Source organism: Peromyscus maniculatus, chromosome 1 (genome assembly GCF_049852395.1).
Source record: "Peromyscus maniculatus bairdii isolate BWxNUB_F1_BW_parent chromosome 1, HU_Pman_BW_mat_3.1, whole genome shotgun sequence".
In the NCBI taxonomy this organism is placed as follows: Eukaryota; Metazoa; Chordata; class Mammalia; order Rodentia; family Cricetidae; genus Peromyscus; species Peromyscus maniculatus.
In genome coordinates, this window is record NC_134852.1 from 114,495,539 (window position 1) to 114,513,202 (window position 17,664).

The window sequence follows — 17,664 nt, forward strand, 5'->3', positions numbered from 1 at the left end:
ATGTTTTGTCAGTGTGTTTGTCTGTGAACCACATGCATGCAGTATCCATGAAGGGCAGAAGAGGGCAATAGAGCCTCAGGAAATGGGGTTGCAGAAGGTTGTTAAACACCAAGTAGGTGCTGGGAACCTTGAGAATCTTACCTGATCCCCTGCAAGATCAGCAAGTACTTCTTAACCTGTGAGTCATCTCTCTAACCCAAGCATGAGGAATTTATTTCCACAGTGTTTTCCCTAGTGAGTGTCCTGCTTTAATACAACTTGGTCTTGGCAGTTGCCACTTGTGTTAACAATTTTCTTTGTTTTGTGTCTACACTTGAGAGCTTTGCTGCTATGAATATTTCCTGAAGTTGTAATGTGAATGAAGAACACTAAATTTTATTTATAATGCACATAAGCAAATACACATTTAATTCAGAGGCCAAGGTTAAATTAATTCAGATTTTATGAAAATATCGTAGCAGCTTTGAAGATCTTATTCAAGGAAAATTGAAAAGAATGCTCATTTTTTTTCTCCAGGTCTATCATTGATTAACCTGCACTTTGCATCTCTCTGTCTTTTTGTCTCTGTCTCTCCTCTCTATTTCTATAGCTCTATCTTTATCTCTACCCCTCTATCAACTTAGCAACACCTTTTGGTTTTCAAAATATAATATTTAAATTGTAAATAATTATGTACCTAACACCTATTCCTTTTTATGCAGTAAGTATACAGACATTTCCATGATTTTTTTCTTCTGAAACCACATTCCTCTCATTTTAATTATATCTTCCTCTACTTACCTTTTCATATTGTAATTATTTGTATATTATATGATGACCCTATCTCTGAAAACTTTTCTTTCACTAGCTACTTTCAACCATCTCTATCATATGATATTACTTCATAAACATCTTTTAGATGTTTTCTGTATGTCTCTATTGCTACTGAGTTCTAGCAATTGTCATATGCTATTTTGTCATTTGCTTCATTTTCCATGTCCTATAGTTCTTTCAACTTCAATTTACTCAGTATCTTTAACATTCTTCTTATTTTGAAGATATAAACTGACTCCTTTAAAAATTCCTCTATAATACCAATATACCTACATTACAAGGTATTTCTTTATTTCAGTTTCCCATTCATGCTATTTATTTTTTGTCACTGGCATTTTAAAATTTTCCCTTAAAACATTTTTTTTTCTAAAAAGGTCAGTTTATAACAAAATGAATTCTCATATATCAGTATACCATAAATATTAAGAGTTATAGTCAGAAAAAAATGTAGGCTGCTAATTTGTGAGCAAATGGTTTACTTATATGCTGTGTAACTGAGTTTGACACTGAGCATCCCATCTTTCTGCCTCATCCTTCTTGTGCTGGCATTATACTAGTGCCAGGCTCTGTTTATGTGTGATAGAGACTGAACCCAGATCTTCATCAATGCCAGAAAATCTACGAAATAAGCTACATCCCCAGCCCCAAATGAGTAGATTCTAAAAGCATTTAGCATGTAAATGAATTGAGTCGGGGCATGTTTTTCTAACCTAATTACTTTATTGATGCAAAATAAATGTAAATTGGTAGGTTATTTGTGACAAGTAATTTTAATAATATATAATAATTATCTTAAAGACATTTACAACCATTATTCCAGCTAACATTGCTCAGGTAGCAAATAAAAGTAATAAGGTTTACATTTATTTGAACTATAAAAAAATATTATTCACACAACAATAAATCAATTGCAAGGCAGGTTTCAAAGTTGGTTATTTTAGTGGCCCATAATATAGTTAAGGCTTTAGTTTCCCTACAGTATTCCCCCCACTATTCTGCCAGAAGCTGAGGAAAGAACACAGGGCCTTGAATTTGCTGGGCTTCCTAGGCAAGTGTTCTCACAGAGCTAAATTCCATATGCATCCCTCTCAGTGGGTCACAAACAAAATATATAGGCACAAATGTGAGAAAGAGAGTTGTAGGAAAGAGGGTGTAGACAAGGGAAGGAAGGAACTAAAAGAGGGTGGTGTGAGAACAATCAGTGTGTATGTGTGTATGAGACTGCCAAAGTGTGAATTTAATTCAAGTAACAACAAACAAAAACAATGGTAGCTGAAGTTTTTCTGGTCTCTGCTCCTGCAACCCCCAAGGTCCTTCAACTGCTCAGACCCAAATGAACACACAGAGGCTTATATTAATTACTAACTGTATGGCCTAATGGCTCAGGCTTCTCGCTAGCTAGCTCTTATATCTTAAGTTAATGCATATCTATAAATCTATACTTTGCCACATGGGTCATGGCTTACTGGTACCTTTATACCTAGTTTCCTCTGGTGGCGGCTAGCAGCATCTCCTCTGCACTCTTTTTCTTTCTTCCTCTCTTTCTCTTTAGAATGTCCCGCCTAACCTTATTCTGAGACCTCACCATTGGCCAAACAGCTTTATTTATCAACCAATCAGAGTAACACATATTCACAGCATATAGAACGGCATCACCCATCAACCAATCAAAAGCAAAAACCAAAGAAAATAAACTCTTCACATACTTAAAGTTCTCGTCATCTTTCACTTGCTTAGTTAGAGTTACCCCAAGGTATTTTATATTATTTGCGGCTATTGTAAAGGATGATGTTTCTCTAATTTCTTTCTCAGCCCATTTAACATTTGTATATAGGAGAGCTACTGATTTTTTTTTTAGTTAATCTTGTATCCTGCAACATTACTGAATATGTTTATCAGCTGTAGGAGATCCCTGATAGAATTTTTGGGGTCACTTATGTGGGCTATCATATCATCTGCAAATAGTAAAACTTTGATTTCTTCCTTTCCAATTTGTATCCCCTTGATCTCCATTTGTTGTCTTATTACTCTAACTAGAACTTCAAGTACTATATTGAATAAATATGGGGAGAGTTGGCAGCCTTGTCTTTTTCCTGATTTTAGAGGAATTGCTTTGAGTTTCTCTCCATTTAATTTGATACTGGCTGTCGGTTTGCTGTAAATTGCCTAGAAAAGATCATCCTGAGTGAAGTAACCCAGACTCAGAAGGACAAACATGGCATGTCCTTACTCATAAGTGAATACTAGATGTAAAGCAAAGAATAACCAGACTACAACCCACAGCTCCAGAGAAGCTAGCTAACAAGGAGGTCCCAAAGAGGGATGAATGGATTATCCTGGGAAGGGGAAATAGATGAAATCTCCATTAGCAAACTGGGGATAAAGGGTAGGCAATGAAGGGTAGGGGATGGGGGATAAGAACATAAGGGAACAGGATGGTCAAGCTGGAACAAGGATGGAGTGGGAGAGCAATGAAAAAGATATCATGATAAAGGGAGACATCATGGGGATAGGGAGAAACTGGGTGCTAGGGAAGTTCTAAGGGATCCCCAAGGATGACCCCAGCTTAGACAACTAGTAGTAGTAGTAGTAGTGGGGAGGGTGCCTGAACTGGCTTACCCCAGTAATCATATTGGTGAATTCCCTAACTGTCATCATAGAGCCTTTCTCCAGTAACTGAAGGAAGCAGATGCAGAGCTCTAGAGCCAAACACTAGTCCAAGTTCCAGGAATCCAGTTGAAGAGAGGGAAGAGGAATTCTATGAGCAGAGGCATCAAGATCATGATGGGGAAACCTACAGAGACAATCAAACCAAACTAGTGGGAACTCATGAAATTTAGATCAAGAGCTGTGAAGCCTGCATGGGACTGGACTAGGCCCTCTGCATATCGAGACAGTTGTGTAGCATGATCTGCTTAAGGGGCCCCCTGGCAGTAGGATCAGAATCCATCCTTGATGCATGAGCAGGCCTTTTAGAGCCTACTTCTATGATGGGACACCTTGTGTAACCTTGAGGCAAGGAGAAGGCCTTGGAGCTGCCCCTACCAAATGAACCTCCCCATGGGAGGCCTTACCTTCTTGTAGGAGGTAATTGGGGGTGGGTTGGGAGGGGGAGGCTGGAGGGGCGGGAGGAGGGAAGAGGGGAATTTTTGGTATGTAAAATGAATAAATTGTTTTTCTTTAAAACACACATACACACAAAGAAAATAAACTCAGGGAACCCAGCAAAAGAGGTAGACAGATTGTAAGGGCTACTGGAGATGAAAGACACTAGGAAAACAAGGCCATCTAAATCAACTATACAAAATCATACAAAGTCACAGAGACTGAAGCAGCAAGCACAGGGACTACATGGGTCTGTATCAGGGCCTCTGTGTATATAGCTTTAAGTTTAGTGTTTTTTATGGCACCTCTGAGTGTGTGAACAAGTGGGTCTCTGATTCATGTGCCGTCTCTTGGGGGCTCCTTTCCTTCTGTTGAGTTGCCTTGTCCAATTTTGATGTGATGTTTCTGTTTTATCTTATATTTTATTTTGTAATTTTGTTATTATATCTTAGAAGCCTGTTATTTTCTAATGTAAGAAAGAGAGGGAATGGATCTGGATGGGAGGGGAAGTGGGGAGGAGCTGGGAGGAGTAGAAGGAGGGGCAACTGTAGTCGGGCTCTACTGTATGAGAAATGATTATATTTTTAATAAAACAGAAAAAATTAATGATATTAACACAGGCTTCCTACACTTCTCCTTTTTCTTTCCTTTCTTTCTCTCTCTCTGTAAACATATTTGATATATTTTTTGTACAATTAATAATTTCCCCTTCTTTCCTTCAATCCTTTCCTTTAGACAAGGCTTCACTATGTAGCTAAAACTAGTCTTAAACTCATGAACTTCTTGCTTCAATCTCTTGAGTGCTGCGATTATAGCATGTATCACCAGACTACTATGGACTTATTATTCATGAGGTTGAGACACATTATTTGATTTGTTACACTGTAAGTCTTGAACAATGCTACACCTTTCCTTTCTTTATAGTTGTACTTTGCTATTTTAATTTGTATTATCTTACGTTTACATCAGTAAGTTTAGTCCTGCTGGAGAAGAAATGAGGCCTTATGTGATTTGGAATCCAGGATGTCTTTGTGAATGTTGGTGACTGTTAAGACATAGATGTGGGAAGTGAGACAAGCATGTGAGTTGTTAATGATTAATGACATTATTATTTCTCAGAAATTGAGAATTAAAGCTTTCCCAGGAAGGCTGTTCTCCTCACATAGATTCTCCATGTGGCAGTTCATTGTACCTCTCAATTCCAAGCTTTAATGGTTTTTGGGGAGAAGTAGATAAGGAGACTTTCTACTCAGCACCAGTCTACCTGTCCCTGATGAAGAAAATGCAGTCTTTCCCAAGAGGCACTGAGGTGTTAATCCTGAGAGATGAAATAGATTTGAACTGACTTTAACTTTAGACAGCCCCCCAGGGACTCTATATAGTGATATTATAAAGATCTCCTCCTTTTAGTAGATACACAAAAGGTCTCTAGACCCACCCCAGCTGGAGGTGAGCTTCCCATGAAACATGCCATAGACAGGATGGTGATTAGACTCCTGTTTAGCTGAATTTAGTAAGCTGACAGTCTCTGTTTCATGTTACAGAGAGATCCTGCTTCCTATCTTTACTGGAACAGTTTGTGGCACTTGTATTTTCAAAATTGCCATCTGCAGAGGGAATTTAATGAATGATATAAATGATGGTATCCAATCTTAGAGATATATGGCAATATCCACTCCTAGAGATGATTGTTTATTAGCTTATGGATTTCCCCCTCAAGAATAGAAACAATTATCAGGCTTTCAGAAAACCAGTGTCAAATGCAGACTTATGAATCTGATTACATTAGAGGACTGGGAGAGGAGATGCAGAGATTCCAGAAAAATGTTCCATGAAGAATTTACCAGAAGGAAAATTTTAAAAAATAGTAACAAATTATTCTCAAGAACGAACTTTGCTCTCCTTTCTATAGATACCTTCAGAGCTACTTTTTCTCTCCCTCTCTCCCTCAGTCTCATCTCTTTTCTTTTAAACCTTTACTTTCTGCTTTATTTGTACATTCCTCTATCTCATCTACTGTGCAATTTTAGTCCTATATAGCTCTTCTTTCTGAAAGATAGAGGAAGTGGGAGATAGGGATTCAAGGAGGGAGAAAGATGAATGGGGGAAGAAGAGGAAGAGGAAGAAAGAGGGGAGGAAGGAATATAGCTGAGGTGTTACCAAGCACAGCAGGGGTTTCTTCAGCCAGGTGTTGACCAGCTTTACTTCTCTGTGCCTGCTTCCTCCTGCTGTCTCCAAGTGGGCAAACCCTTCTCCCCACATGCCGTGAAGAAACTGGTCTGTTTCTTGGAATTTCACAAAATACTGAGTTTGAGGCCCTTCTTAGACCGATTGCAACCAGGCTGTATGTTTACTCCCATAGATGAGATGATTCTGAGCTGCCATGGTTCACAGGTTTGTGGCACTACTTCAGGCTCAACTCTTTGTGGGCATATGTGAGTAATACTGGGAGGATGAATTAGTGAAACAGGAGTCTTCATTAGGAGACTAATTTTCTAAATATGTACCATTGTTGATAATGAACAAACCAGTTTTCATAACTCACTAGATTTTCTGTTATTCCGTGTGTGTAGTCACACCTATATCTTACATATATTGCAGATTCTTTATTCAGTGATTATATCTGACTTTCTGTGATTATTTTGATGTGCGAATCTAAAGCATTTTATCATAGAGAGGGGACTGAGATTACAATATAAACACAAACTTCATATATTTTAAATTAAACTTCAGGTTTTGTGAAATAGTAACTTAATGTCTGAAACTTTGGGGAAAAACATGTTATAAATGATGTCTTTTCCATTTGAGAAGTCTCAGTTCAGGCATATACTGGATTTTGGACTCACATTTTGACACACATAACATCAGAATGAAACAAAAGCAAAGAGAACAGTGAGAGGGTTGGGGTGAGAAAAGAGTGTGGAAATGTTGTGGGGCAATATTCTCATCTTACAATATGTACCGGAGTGAAAGTCTTCTCCTGTAATACAGTGCTATGAACAATGAATCTACAAATGGAAATTTTTTAAATAATAAAATAAAAATAATAGTTATATTTCAATTATTAATTGTATTGCCATTGAAAAGTATGTCTATGGTACATAAGAATAGTCAAATTACACTCAGATTAACAAGTAAGCAAACTGAACCAAACCAAAATCATCAAACAACAAACTCTACCATAAAACCCCAATTGCACAAAGGATGCTTATAGGGTGGCCATAGAATTAAAAGTGGGCAACTTTTAACTTTTGGGTCAAAAGCAAACTACAAATTGCACTGTGTAACCTATGCCCAATTCAACAATGTTTTAGCTTTAACATAAAAGATTGCAAAGCAGGTAATTTATAAACACAGTCATCCTCCATCATCTGCAAGAAATCTTTTCCAAGACAGCAGTGGATACCTGAAACAACAAATAGAACCAAATGTTTATTAGTCTTTGTTGTTTCCTATATTTATATATCTTTAATATCATTTAACTTATAGACTAGCAAAATTAATAATTAACAATTAATAAATACAGATGATAACATACTGTAATAAAAGTTATGTGAATTTAGAAAAAAAATGTTCACAGAGATGTTGTAAGCTAAGCATGTCTAAACTCTAGTTTTTCTTCTAGAGTTACTACTTCTCCAACATCAAAGGCAAGATGCTCCACAACAACTTTTCCACTTTCCACCCAGACACCTTTTATCTTGTAGGCATTCCTGGACTTGAGAATTTCCATGGATGGATTTCCATGCCTTTTTGCTGTATCTACTTAATGGCTTTACTGGGGAATACCACAATTCTATTGGTCATCTGGATAGACCGTTCTCTGAGAGATCCTATGTTCTACTTTCTGGCCATCTTATCAGCCATAGATCTAGCACTCTCCACATCCTCAGTACCTCGGATGTTAGGTATCTTCTGGTTTGATGCACATGAAATTGGTTTTGGAAACTGTGTAGCTCAGATGTTTCTGATACACACCTTTACAGGAATGGAGTCTGCAGTCTTGCTGGCTATGGCGTTTGACCGCTATGCTGCCATTTGTGTGCCTCTCCGCTACACAACCATTCTGACACCCCGGGTGCTGGTAGGCATTGGTGTGGGTATTGTAATGCGCCCAGTCCTGCTCATGTTGCCCATTCTATACCTAACCCACCGTCTGCCCTTCTGTGAAGCCCGAGTTATCACCCACTCCTACTGTGAACACATGGGCATTGCTAAGTTGGCCTGTGCTAGCATTAGCATCAATGCCATTTATGGGCTTTTTGTGGCTTCTTTTCTTATTTTGGATGTGGCTTTGGTTGGAATCTCCTATGCATATATTCTCCGTGCTGTTTTTCGCCTCCCTTCTAAAGATGCACGACACAAAGCGTTGGGCACATGTGGCTCCCACGTTGGGGTCATGTGTGTTTTTTACACACCCTCCCTCTTCTCCTTCCTCACTCACCGATTTGGAAAAAAAATCCCTCGCTACGTCCATATTCTTGTTGCCAACCTCTACGTGGTCATCCCGCCAGCCCTCAATCCTGTAATCTATGGTGTGCGAACCAAGCAGATCCGTGAGCGTGTGGTCCACACTTTAACCTCGAAGTAGGAGGAGGTTGCATATGTTTAGTTCTAAAGGATGAAAATATAACCCAAGAGGGCAATTTTAACACTTCTCTGGATTGTCATTTGAAGAGATCCTTATGCAAGAAGATGCTATAGTGACTGAAGGAACAGGCATTGGAGAATGTTTAGGGGTCTTGAATCCTTATGTATTCTCTCTGCATTAGTGTTCAGTGTTAACTTTCTCCTTAGTGGGATCCACTACAGGAGAGAGGGGGGAACCCCACTAGTCTTTAATATGGAAACAATGTTAAGCTGTGACTATTTGAGAATAATATAATATCCTATTTGGAAAAAAAAAATACTTGACTCCAGAATCTTTTGTAGCAGAATCTTAAAATGTCTTATTAATAAAAACAAACCCGGAGCCAGGTATTGGGGTGAATGCTGAAAGATCAGAGAAACAGAACAAGCCACAGCTAACCTCACTTTGCCAACTTCTCAAACTGGAAGCCTCTGAGTCTTCTCCCGAATTGATCTCACCTGAACTGCTGCTAAAAGCCTAAAAGCTTAAAAAGTCTCTAGTTCCTGGTCTTCATGCCTTATATACCTTTCTGCTTCCTATCATAACTTCCTGGGATCAAAGATGTGTGTCTTTCCCAAGCAAGATGTGAGATCTCAAGTGCTGGGATTAAAGGAATCTGTCACCACACTTGGCTCTGTTCTCAGTGTGGCCTTGAACTCACAGAGATCCAGATGGATCTCTGGCCCCTGAATGCTAGGATTAAAGGCCTGTGCTACCACTGCCTAAACCTATGTTTAATATAATGACTGTTCTGTTCTCTGACCCCCAGATAAGTTTATTGGGGTGCACAATATATCAACCACAATCTTTGATTTTCTATGGCAAAATGAATAAATACAAATGAAAATAATAATCTTTCTGTTTTTCTCAAACATATCTTTGATGCATTGAATTGATCTGGAAATACAACTGGGATATTGATTCAAGTTTTACAAATATTACAAATGTAACTGTTTTGCTTTTCATCAACATCAGTAGGCAGCATATGTCCTCACTCATCTGCTACCTCCTTTGTGAGGAAGTATGAAATATACCAGTATTCATACTCAAGTGTGTAGATATTGTTTATAAGAAAATTTTAATGTTCAGAATTTTAAAAGCAGCATCTGAGTCCTGAAACTTTGCAGAAGTAAGTGAATTTAATGTACAAAATAAAATTTCACTTTCACCTACATAATGTAGTTATTGGAAAATTCTTCCAAATATCTTGCATTGTATTAAAAGAGATAATTTCACCAGAAATTCGGAGTTATGGACAATTTTTATTATTATTTCAGATTTTCTGTTGACAGAAGATAATATAGACAGAAAAGAAGAATAAAATATTTTTTTAAAAATTGTTGCTGTTCAGGGGGATAGAACCAATTTTCAGGTGGCAAGTTATCATCAGACAACAAATACCTTTACAATCATATGCCATTACTAAATGGGCTAAGAAAATATTCAGTGCTTACAAATACAGAATATTAATTGTCTTGTGTTTCATGAACACAATGAGTCCATTAAAGTGTCTGGAATTAATTAATGGAGGTTAGAAAAAACATCTAATTATGATTATTCAAAGATTTTATTTCCTATGTTCTTAATGAAATTGACTGAATTAATTTTTTAAAACAAAAGACAGGCGTGTGGTGCATTCCTTTAATCTCAGCACTTGGGAGGCAGAGGCAGATGGATCTTTTTAAGTTCAAGGCCAACCTGGTCTACAAAGCTAGTCTCAGGATAGCCAGGACTACATAGTGAGAACATAGCCAGACATTATGCAGAGAATGAGCAACCTTCAAACATTCAGCCCTAAACAGAATGTCTCCATCAAAACTCTCCTCTCAGAGCTCAAGGAACCCAGAGGCAGAAAGAGTATTAGAGCCAGAAGGGATGAAGCACTCCACAAAACATGATTCTCTGAATCAACAGGTTCAATGAACAGAACACATGAATTCACAGAAACCAAGGCAGCATGCATGGGGCTTGCACTGGTTTGTACCAGATGGGGACCTAGAGCTGAAATGAGAAGTGGGCGCATGCCCCATCCCTAACCCAGAAGCAATCTTCAATTGATGCCACTTGTCAATTGCTGGGCAATAGATGACTAACAGAAAAAACACTCAGTGGTATCTTTGGAGGTCCCTTGTCTCACAATGCCATGTCAGACTCTTTTTTTAATGTTTTATTATTTTTTAATTTTATTTTATTTAGATATTTTTTTCTTCTCTGTTTTTGCCATATAGGTCCTTTGCATATGTATAAAAAAAGCTTCCAATTTATTGTTTTTTTTTATGGCATTCCTCAATGTGTGAACAAGTGGATTTCTGTTTTTAGTACCTTCTCTTGGGCTCTTTTCCTTCTGTTTGTTTTGTTCAATTCTGATTCATTACTTTTTGTTTTATCTTATTTTTTTTTTTTTTTTTTTGTTTTTTTCGAGACAGGGTTTCTCTGCGTAGCTTTGTGCCTTTCCTGGAGCTCACTTGGTAGCCCAGGCTGGCCTCGAACTCACAGAGATCCACCTGGCTCTGCCTCCCGAGTGCTGGGATTAAAGGCATGCGCCACCACTGCCCGGCATCTTATTTTATTATAGTATATTTCCTTAAAAAAACAAAAGCAACAATAAATAAAAAACAACAACAAAAAGAACCCAAATTTGTAAGTGATATTATGAAGAAAACAAAATTGTAAGTTATTAACTAGAAGAAAATATGTGCCATTAATATGTCTGAACATATAGTTGCTTCTTAATACATAAGGTAGATTTTGGACAAGGCAGCAAAAAGACAATAAACTCAGCTAAGAACAGCAAAGGATTTTAAATCTTTTGTAAAGATGATATGCAAATTTCAAACAGTTTGTTATCAGGAAAATTAAAATGAGGAGCTACAGTAACACTATTTTAGATCAACCGTGATGGGTACAGCAAAAGAAGAGAATAATTACAGGGAGTGCTGTGGGAAATGCCACTTAGATTCCCCAGATGTGGCTCATGCAACTATAAAGTGTTATTGCCACTGCTGATTTGATATGCTGACTTAGTACTTTGCATCTAGGCACAAGTTAAGTAGGTAAATAATACACATTTTTAGGTCAAATTCAAAGGAAGATCGGTGATAAAACAAGTTGAATGATGATATTAAAATGAAGTCCACAGAAACAGGTGGCAGGAGGCTAGAGTAAACATAATCCTAAACTTGTAGAAGAGGAAAACCTAAAAAGTGAATTCAGTGACAGTTTGACCCTCTGTTCTCAATCACACTATCTGGAGAATGTGTATTGTGTTCATAACAAATGCTTTAGTCTAGAAAGGCAAATAAAGAGGATTTTAGAAGATAAAATACAATTTATATGCTAATCTAGCTGCATGATGTTTTTATTTGTGAGTTCATGGCAACAAAGTGATTTTAAACTAAAAACAGAGAAAAATATTAAAAACGATTTCAAAGTTGCAGGAAGTTCCGGTCAGGTAGACTTTATGTTGCCATGCACCAAATTATCACAGAGCAAATGCAGATTCCTCTCTCCTCCTTGATACAACCTGCTAAGCTATGTGCCTTATGGGAAAGTATTTTACTGAATCAGGTACACATTTCACTTGTCAGAGAGACAGCACCAGAGGATGGAAACCCCTCACCAGGAACAAACTTTTAGGAATGTGTTTGAACCAGAAGAGATCATGGAATGGAACAATCCTCTTGGAATACTAAAAAAGAACTTCAATTGAAATCCTAACTAGAATATTTCTGTGCATATATTGTATCAGGAGCCTAGTTTTAGCTATTTAGAGATATAAACGATAACACATAGACAGGAAGATCTTGTTTCATAGGTTTAGAGGTCTTATTGTGAGAACGGATATACTAGGCAAGGGTTCCACCATTAAGATATATGCCAATATTGAGAAAAGACAAACATTATCCCACAAAAGTGCATCTATGTGCTTTTGAGGCACACTGATGAAAAAAAATGGAAAGTTCTCATAAAATAAAATGACCTGTCATTCTTCAAGAAGACTTTTAAAGATGATTAAAATAATATTTAATGAAATTTTTTGTTTTCTCAGAAAATAGTTCAAATAAGAATATATGTCATAGAACCCATAATTATTCCAAAACAATAATGTGATTAGTATTTTTCATATATACTATGCCATATTATATGCAAACATGTAATTATTAATTGTAACAGACACAATTGGAAATTTACTAACAATTGAAATATTAAGTTTGAAAATCTACTCATTGTTTAGAATCTGGCAGTAGAAAGATGAGAATACTTGATGTCAGTAATAACTAATAAAAAGAACATAACTTAAGATAGCATTGTATAAAATTGGTCTTGTTTTAAGAATAAAGTACACCTGCAAAGATACTAAAAACTGATAAAAAATTAGAATGAAGAATAATTAAAATGGTATTTAAATGAACACATAATTACCTATAATTTACAATTTTAGTTATAAATGTATGCCTATCTTATAGAGAATACAATCAATACAAAGACCTCCACAGTATTATGCTGTATAGCAAGCTTGCCAAACACATTATAAAGAGTGCAAGCGTATCTGGAGAATCAGCCAATTTAACCTTTGGAAGCAAACATTTTGATAACTCCCTCTCGAATCTGCTTGGTCTTCACTCCATATACAATAGGGTTTAGCAGGGGTGGTACAAGCAGATAGAGGTTTGACAATAGAATGTGAACATAAGGAGCAACATTAAAGCCGAATCTGTGTATGAAAGATGTAAAAAACGTGAGGATATAGAACTGGAGAAAGACAAAGATGTGAGCTGTGCATGTGTTGAACGCTTTGAATCTGGCCTCCTTTTGTGGCAACTTAAAGACAGCCTGGAAGATAAACACATAAGACAAGAAAATGAAGATCACATCAAATCCAAGGACTGAAAAAGCCACAAAAAGTCCATATGCTTTGTTGATCCTGACATCTTCTGTAGCCAGCTTCACCACAGCCATATGCTCACAGTAGGAATGAGAGATGATTGTGGTCCTGAAATGGGTCAGCCGCAACTTAATTAGAAGAGGACACATGATGATGATAACTGATGCTCTTGTGGTCACCAGTGTGATGATGGTAATTAGTACTTTCTTAGTGAGAACAGCAGAATGCCTCAGGGGATCACAGATTGCCACATAGCGGTCAAAGGCCATGGCCAGGAGAATGCCAGACTCCATGCACTGGAAAGTGTGAGTAAAATACATCTGGATTAGACAGGAGTCAAAGTGAATCTTCTTTGACTGTAGCCAAAAGACAGCCAGCATTTTAGGGGTGATGCATATGGTGAGACCCAGATCCACAGCTGCCAACACAGCTAAAAAGACATACATGGGCTGATGGAGACTGCGCTTTCTATGAATGATGATGATGAGGAGGCCGTTTCCAGTTGTGGCCAGAACAAAAGAAATAAAGAATGGGATCCCAATCCAGTGCTGCACTGACTCGAGGCCTGGAATTCCAATCAGTGTAAAGATGGATGGCTTAAAGCAGGTGCCATTGGCCAACAGCATGATGACACAGGGCTGGAAAATGACTCAGAACTTCAGTTCTATTCAGAAACAACAAAAGCCATGACTAGCCTCAAACATGCCGTGTAACTCTGAAAAGCTATTTTTGAACAATAATAAAATTCATTGCATTCCTGGACTGATAAACTAAACTTCAGCTTGATTTTATTTAGGAAAAAGTACATTTGTCTTTATAAAGGTTTTTGCTAAAGTGCCATCTTAAGGAAATGTTGCACATTCTTTAAAGCATGAGCACAAAAGTACAATGAAAATGAATACAAAACCCATCAATGAGAGTGCCAAAGTTGTATTATAATTTTTTTTAGCATGACTTTATTCTTTTTACATTTAAGGATATTATAAATTATGTGCTGATTTGAAACATTTTTATTCATTTAAAATATAATTTCCCCAAAATACATAAAAATAATTTTAAGTAGTATTCTATTGTACTATAAAATAAATCTTCTTACTGATATTTTTACAGTCCTACTTTCCACAAATAGTTATATTTTCAAATACAAACTAACATTTGGTTTGACTTATTATTGTTTTTTCTTTCTCAACTGTCTGTACTTGTTTCCCACACGACCCTCTTACAACCTCTGATAACTGGCTTGAATGTAGTTTTTTTTTTTGAAATTGTTTTAGATGAACAGAAATAAAAAAATAAATTAATTATTACATATATTCTTATTTGCTAACAGAAAAGACATCAATGCAGAAAAATTGAAGTAAAAAGTAAAATTAAATAAAATGTAGGTCTTTATATCTTCAACTTAAAAATCACTAGCTGCTAAAATAGAGCCAAACATAATTCAGACAGGTTGTTAAGAGACTATTTTCCACTTGTCTGGCATTTTATAAATGCATCTTCCAGATATAATTAACACAGAATCATAGACACAACTTGGTCATATTTAGAACTGATGCTACCACAAATGTTAGGACCACATCAGGCACAAAGGGCTGTGGGAAATGCTAATTTCTCTCCCTACCCTTGCAGGCATGCTCTGTTTCCATGACTAAGTGACTTGTTTCCTTCATTGCCCCATCTCTGCCTTGTCCTTTGTCCAATGGAACTAACCAAAATGGTGACCCATAATGACAGACCTCTTTCACTTTACATTTTCACCCCTCTGTTTTCAAGGAAATGTATCTTGGCTGCTTATGGAGCGCAGGGCATCAAATACCTATTGCTCTTAATTCTTCATTGACAGCTCCCAGTATAACCCAAGCTAGGCAATTAAGGAAGATGATTGTGAGTCTATGAAGTACACTTTCTTTATTTTGAGCATTTAAAAAAGTATATTTAGGGAGAGTGTAAATCAGTATAGAAGATATCTGTCCCATCCCCCATTTCTTTAGAGTTCTATAATGACTATAGGTAATGTATCTAAACTAAAATTCTGTATATAAATTTAAACAGATATTTTGACTTGAACTGATTCTGGTCTATACAGAAACACTATAAAGTTTATCCATGTTCTTTAATAAGTAAGAAACAATCAGACAGTCAGGACAGACAAAACACTCAGGAAAACATTTTAACTTATCTCTAATCTTCCCTATGCTCTATAATTATGAGGGTTTGAAAATGTGTACGTTATTAGGATTCAGACATGTTGGATCATATAAATAAAATATGCTATATTCATTTGATAATAGAAAAACTATGAAAATTTAAAAATCTTACAAATAGTGTTGAAGGTCCCACAGGCTCTGGAGGGAAAGAGTGCATGTGAATGTCTCTGATATATATGTTCAAAAATAAATTAAAATAATTTTTAAAAATTAACACCATTTAAAATCACACTTTACAAATTAAACAGTATAGTAAAATCCTATCCAATGTGTTTAAGATAGACATGTGAAAATGTAAATAGAAAAAAGTGATAGTCTAAGCAAATATAGTGAAAAACCTATGTTCATACATTGAAAGACTGAGAAGCAATTCAAGGGAGGAAACAAAACAAGACAATTTTTCATTGTTGGTACAGCAAAAAGGCTCAGACACCTTTAGAACATTTTACTTTTAATTGACAAGATAATTGTATTGTACTTTTTCCTGCACCAAAGACACTGCAATATAGGGCTAAAGTCTGCTTGTAGGCACTGACTTGACATCTCCAACTTCAGTGAGATATGTAGGTGCCTTAGTCACTGTTGTATTGATATGAAAAGACACCATGATTATGGCAACTCTTACAAAGGAAAGCATTTAATTGGGGTTTGTTTATGGCAGACATGGTGCTGGAGAAGGAGCTGAGAGTTCTACATATAGATCAGCAGGCATCAGGAAGGGGAACAGTCACTGAGACTATCTTGGGCTTTTGAAACCTAAATGCAGACCTCCCAGTGACACACTTCCTCCAACAAGGCCCCACATCTATTAAACAAGGCCATACCCACTAATCCTTTTAAATAGTGCTACTCCCTGCAAGCCTATGGGGGCCATTTTTATTCAAACCACCACAATAGGCGTTGCCTTCAGCAATGGGGCCTTGCTGCCAGTTTGTGGAGAGCCACCTGCAGTCTTGGCAACAGCTTGCATTGTTTTGGAATTTCCTTTAGGGCCCCTTTAACAACAACTCAATTAGATGTAACCTAATCCTAGTACTAGAAAGTTCACTTGCTGAAAAGATGTCAAGTTGGTACTCTGTCTCCCCATTATTTAGAGATTTCATTTATATCACCTTCATATATATACTTACCAAAGTTAAATCAAGATCAGATAAGCAATTTAAACACATCTATAACTCCTAGTGAAAAGAAGTAGTCATTAAAATTTTCCACCACCACTACCACCACCACCACCACCACCACCACCACCACCACTAAAAAAACAACAACCTAGGGACAGATGGTTTTAGTACAGAACTCCACCAGATTTTCAAAGAAGATTTAATGCCAATACTCTTTAAATTATTTTACAAAATAAAAGCAGAAGAGACATTGCCCAATTCATTGCACAAGGTCACAATTTCCCTTATACTCAAACCACATAAAGATCCAACAAAGAAAGAGAATGATAGACCAATTTCCCTTATGAATATAGATGCAAAAATACACGATAAAATACTTGCAAACTGAATCTATGAACAAGTCAAAAAGATCATCCACCATTATTAAATAAGCTTTGTCTCAGAGATGCAGGGAAGGCTTAACATGCATAAATTGATAAATGTAATCCACCATATAAACAAACTGAAAGACAAAAAATACATTATCATCTCATCAGATGCATAAAAAGGCCTTAGACAAAATCCAACACCCCTTATGATAAAAGTCTCAGTAAACTTAGGGATAAGGGACATACCTCAAACAATAAAGAGTTTACAGCAAGCACATAGCCAACATCAAATTAAATGGAGAGAAACTCAAAGCAATTCCACTAAAATCAGCAAGACAAGGTAGTCCACTCTTTCTATACCCATTCAATTTATTATTTCAACTCTTAGCTAGAGCAATAAAATAACTGAAGGAGATCAAGGGTATACAGATTGGAAAGGAAGAAGTCAAAGCATTTTTATTTACAGATGATACGATAGTATACATGAGTGATCAAAAAAAAATCCACCAGGAAACTCCTGTAACTGATAAACACT

At 36.7% G+C, this 17,664-nt stretch overlaps 2 protein-coding genes across 2 annotated transcripts; one reads left to right on the forward strand and one right to left on the reverse strand.

Moving 5' to 3' along the window:
- The first annotated feature begins 7,564 nt into the window (after positions 1-7,564).
- LOC102917633 (olfactory receptor 52J3-like) lies at positions 7,565-8,509 on the forward strand. The gene has a single exon (XM_006997799.2). It carries the CDS (start codon positions 7,574-7,576, stop codon positions 8,507-8,509), a length of 936 nt encoding a protein of 311 aa, XP_006997861.1. The 5' UTR covers positions 7,565-7,573.
- Positions 8,510-13,114: 4,605 nt separating this feature from the next.
- LOC102921321 (olfactory receptor 52A5-like) lies at positions 13,115-14,059 on the reverse strand. The gene has a single exon (XM_006997808.1). The coding sequence runs from the start codon at positions 14,057-14,059 to the stop codon at positions 13,115-13,117; it is 945 nt and encodes a 314-aa protein (XP_006997870.1).
- Between the last annotated feature and the right edge of the window lie 3,605 nt (positions 14,060-17,664).

What these genes read in the sequence shown, in the direction of transcription:
- LOC102917633 (XM_006997799.2), top strand. Translation starts at nt 7,574, where the DNA reads ATGCTCCACAACAACTTTTCCACTTTCCACCCAGACACCTTTTATCTT.
- LOC102921321 (XM_006997808.1), bottom strand. Translation starts at nt 14,059, where the DNA reads ATGCTGTTGGCCAATGGCACCTGCTTTAAGCCATCCATCTTTACACTG.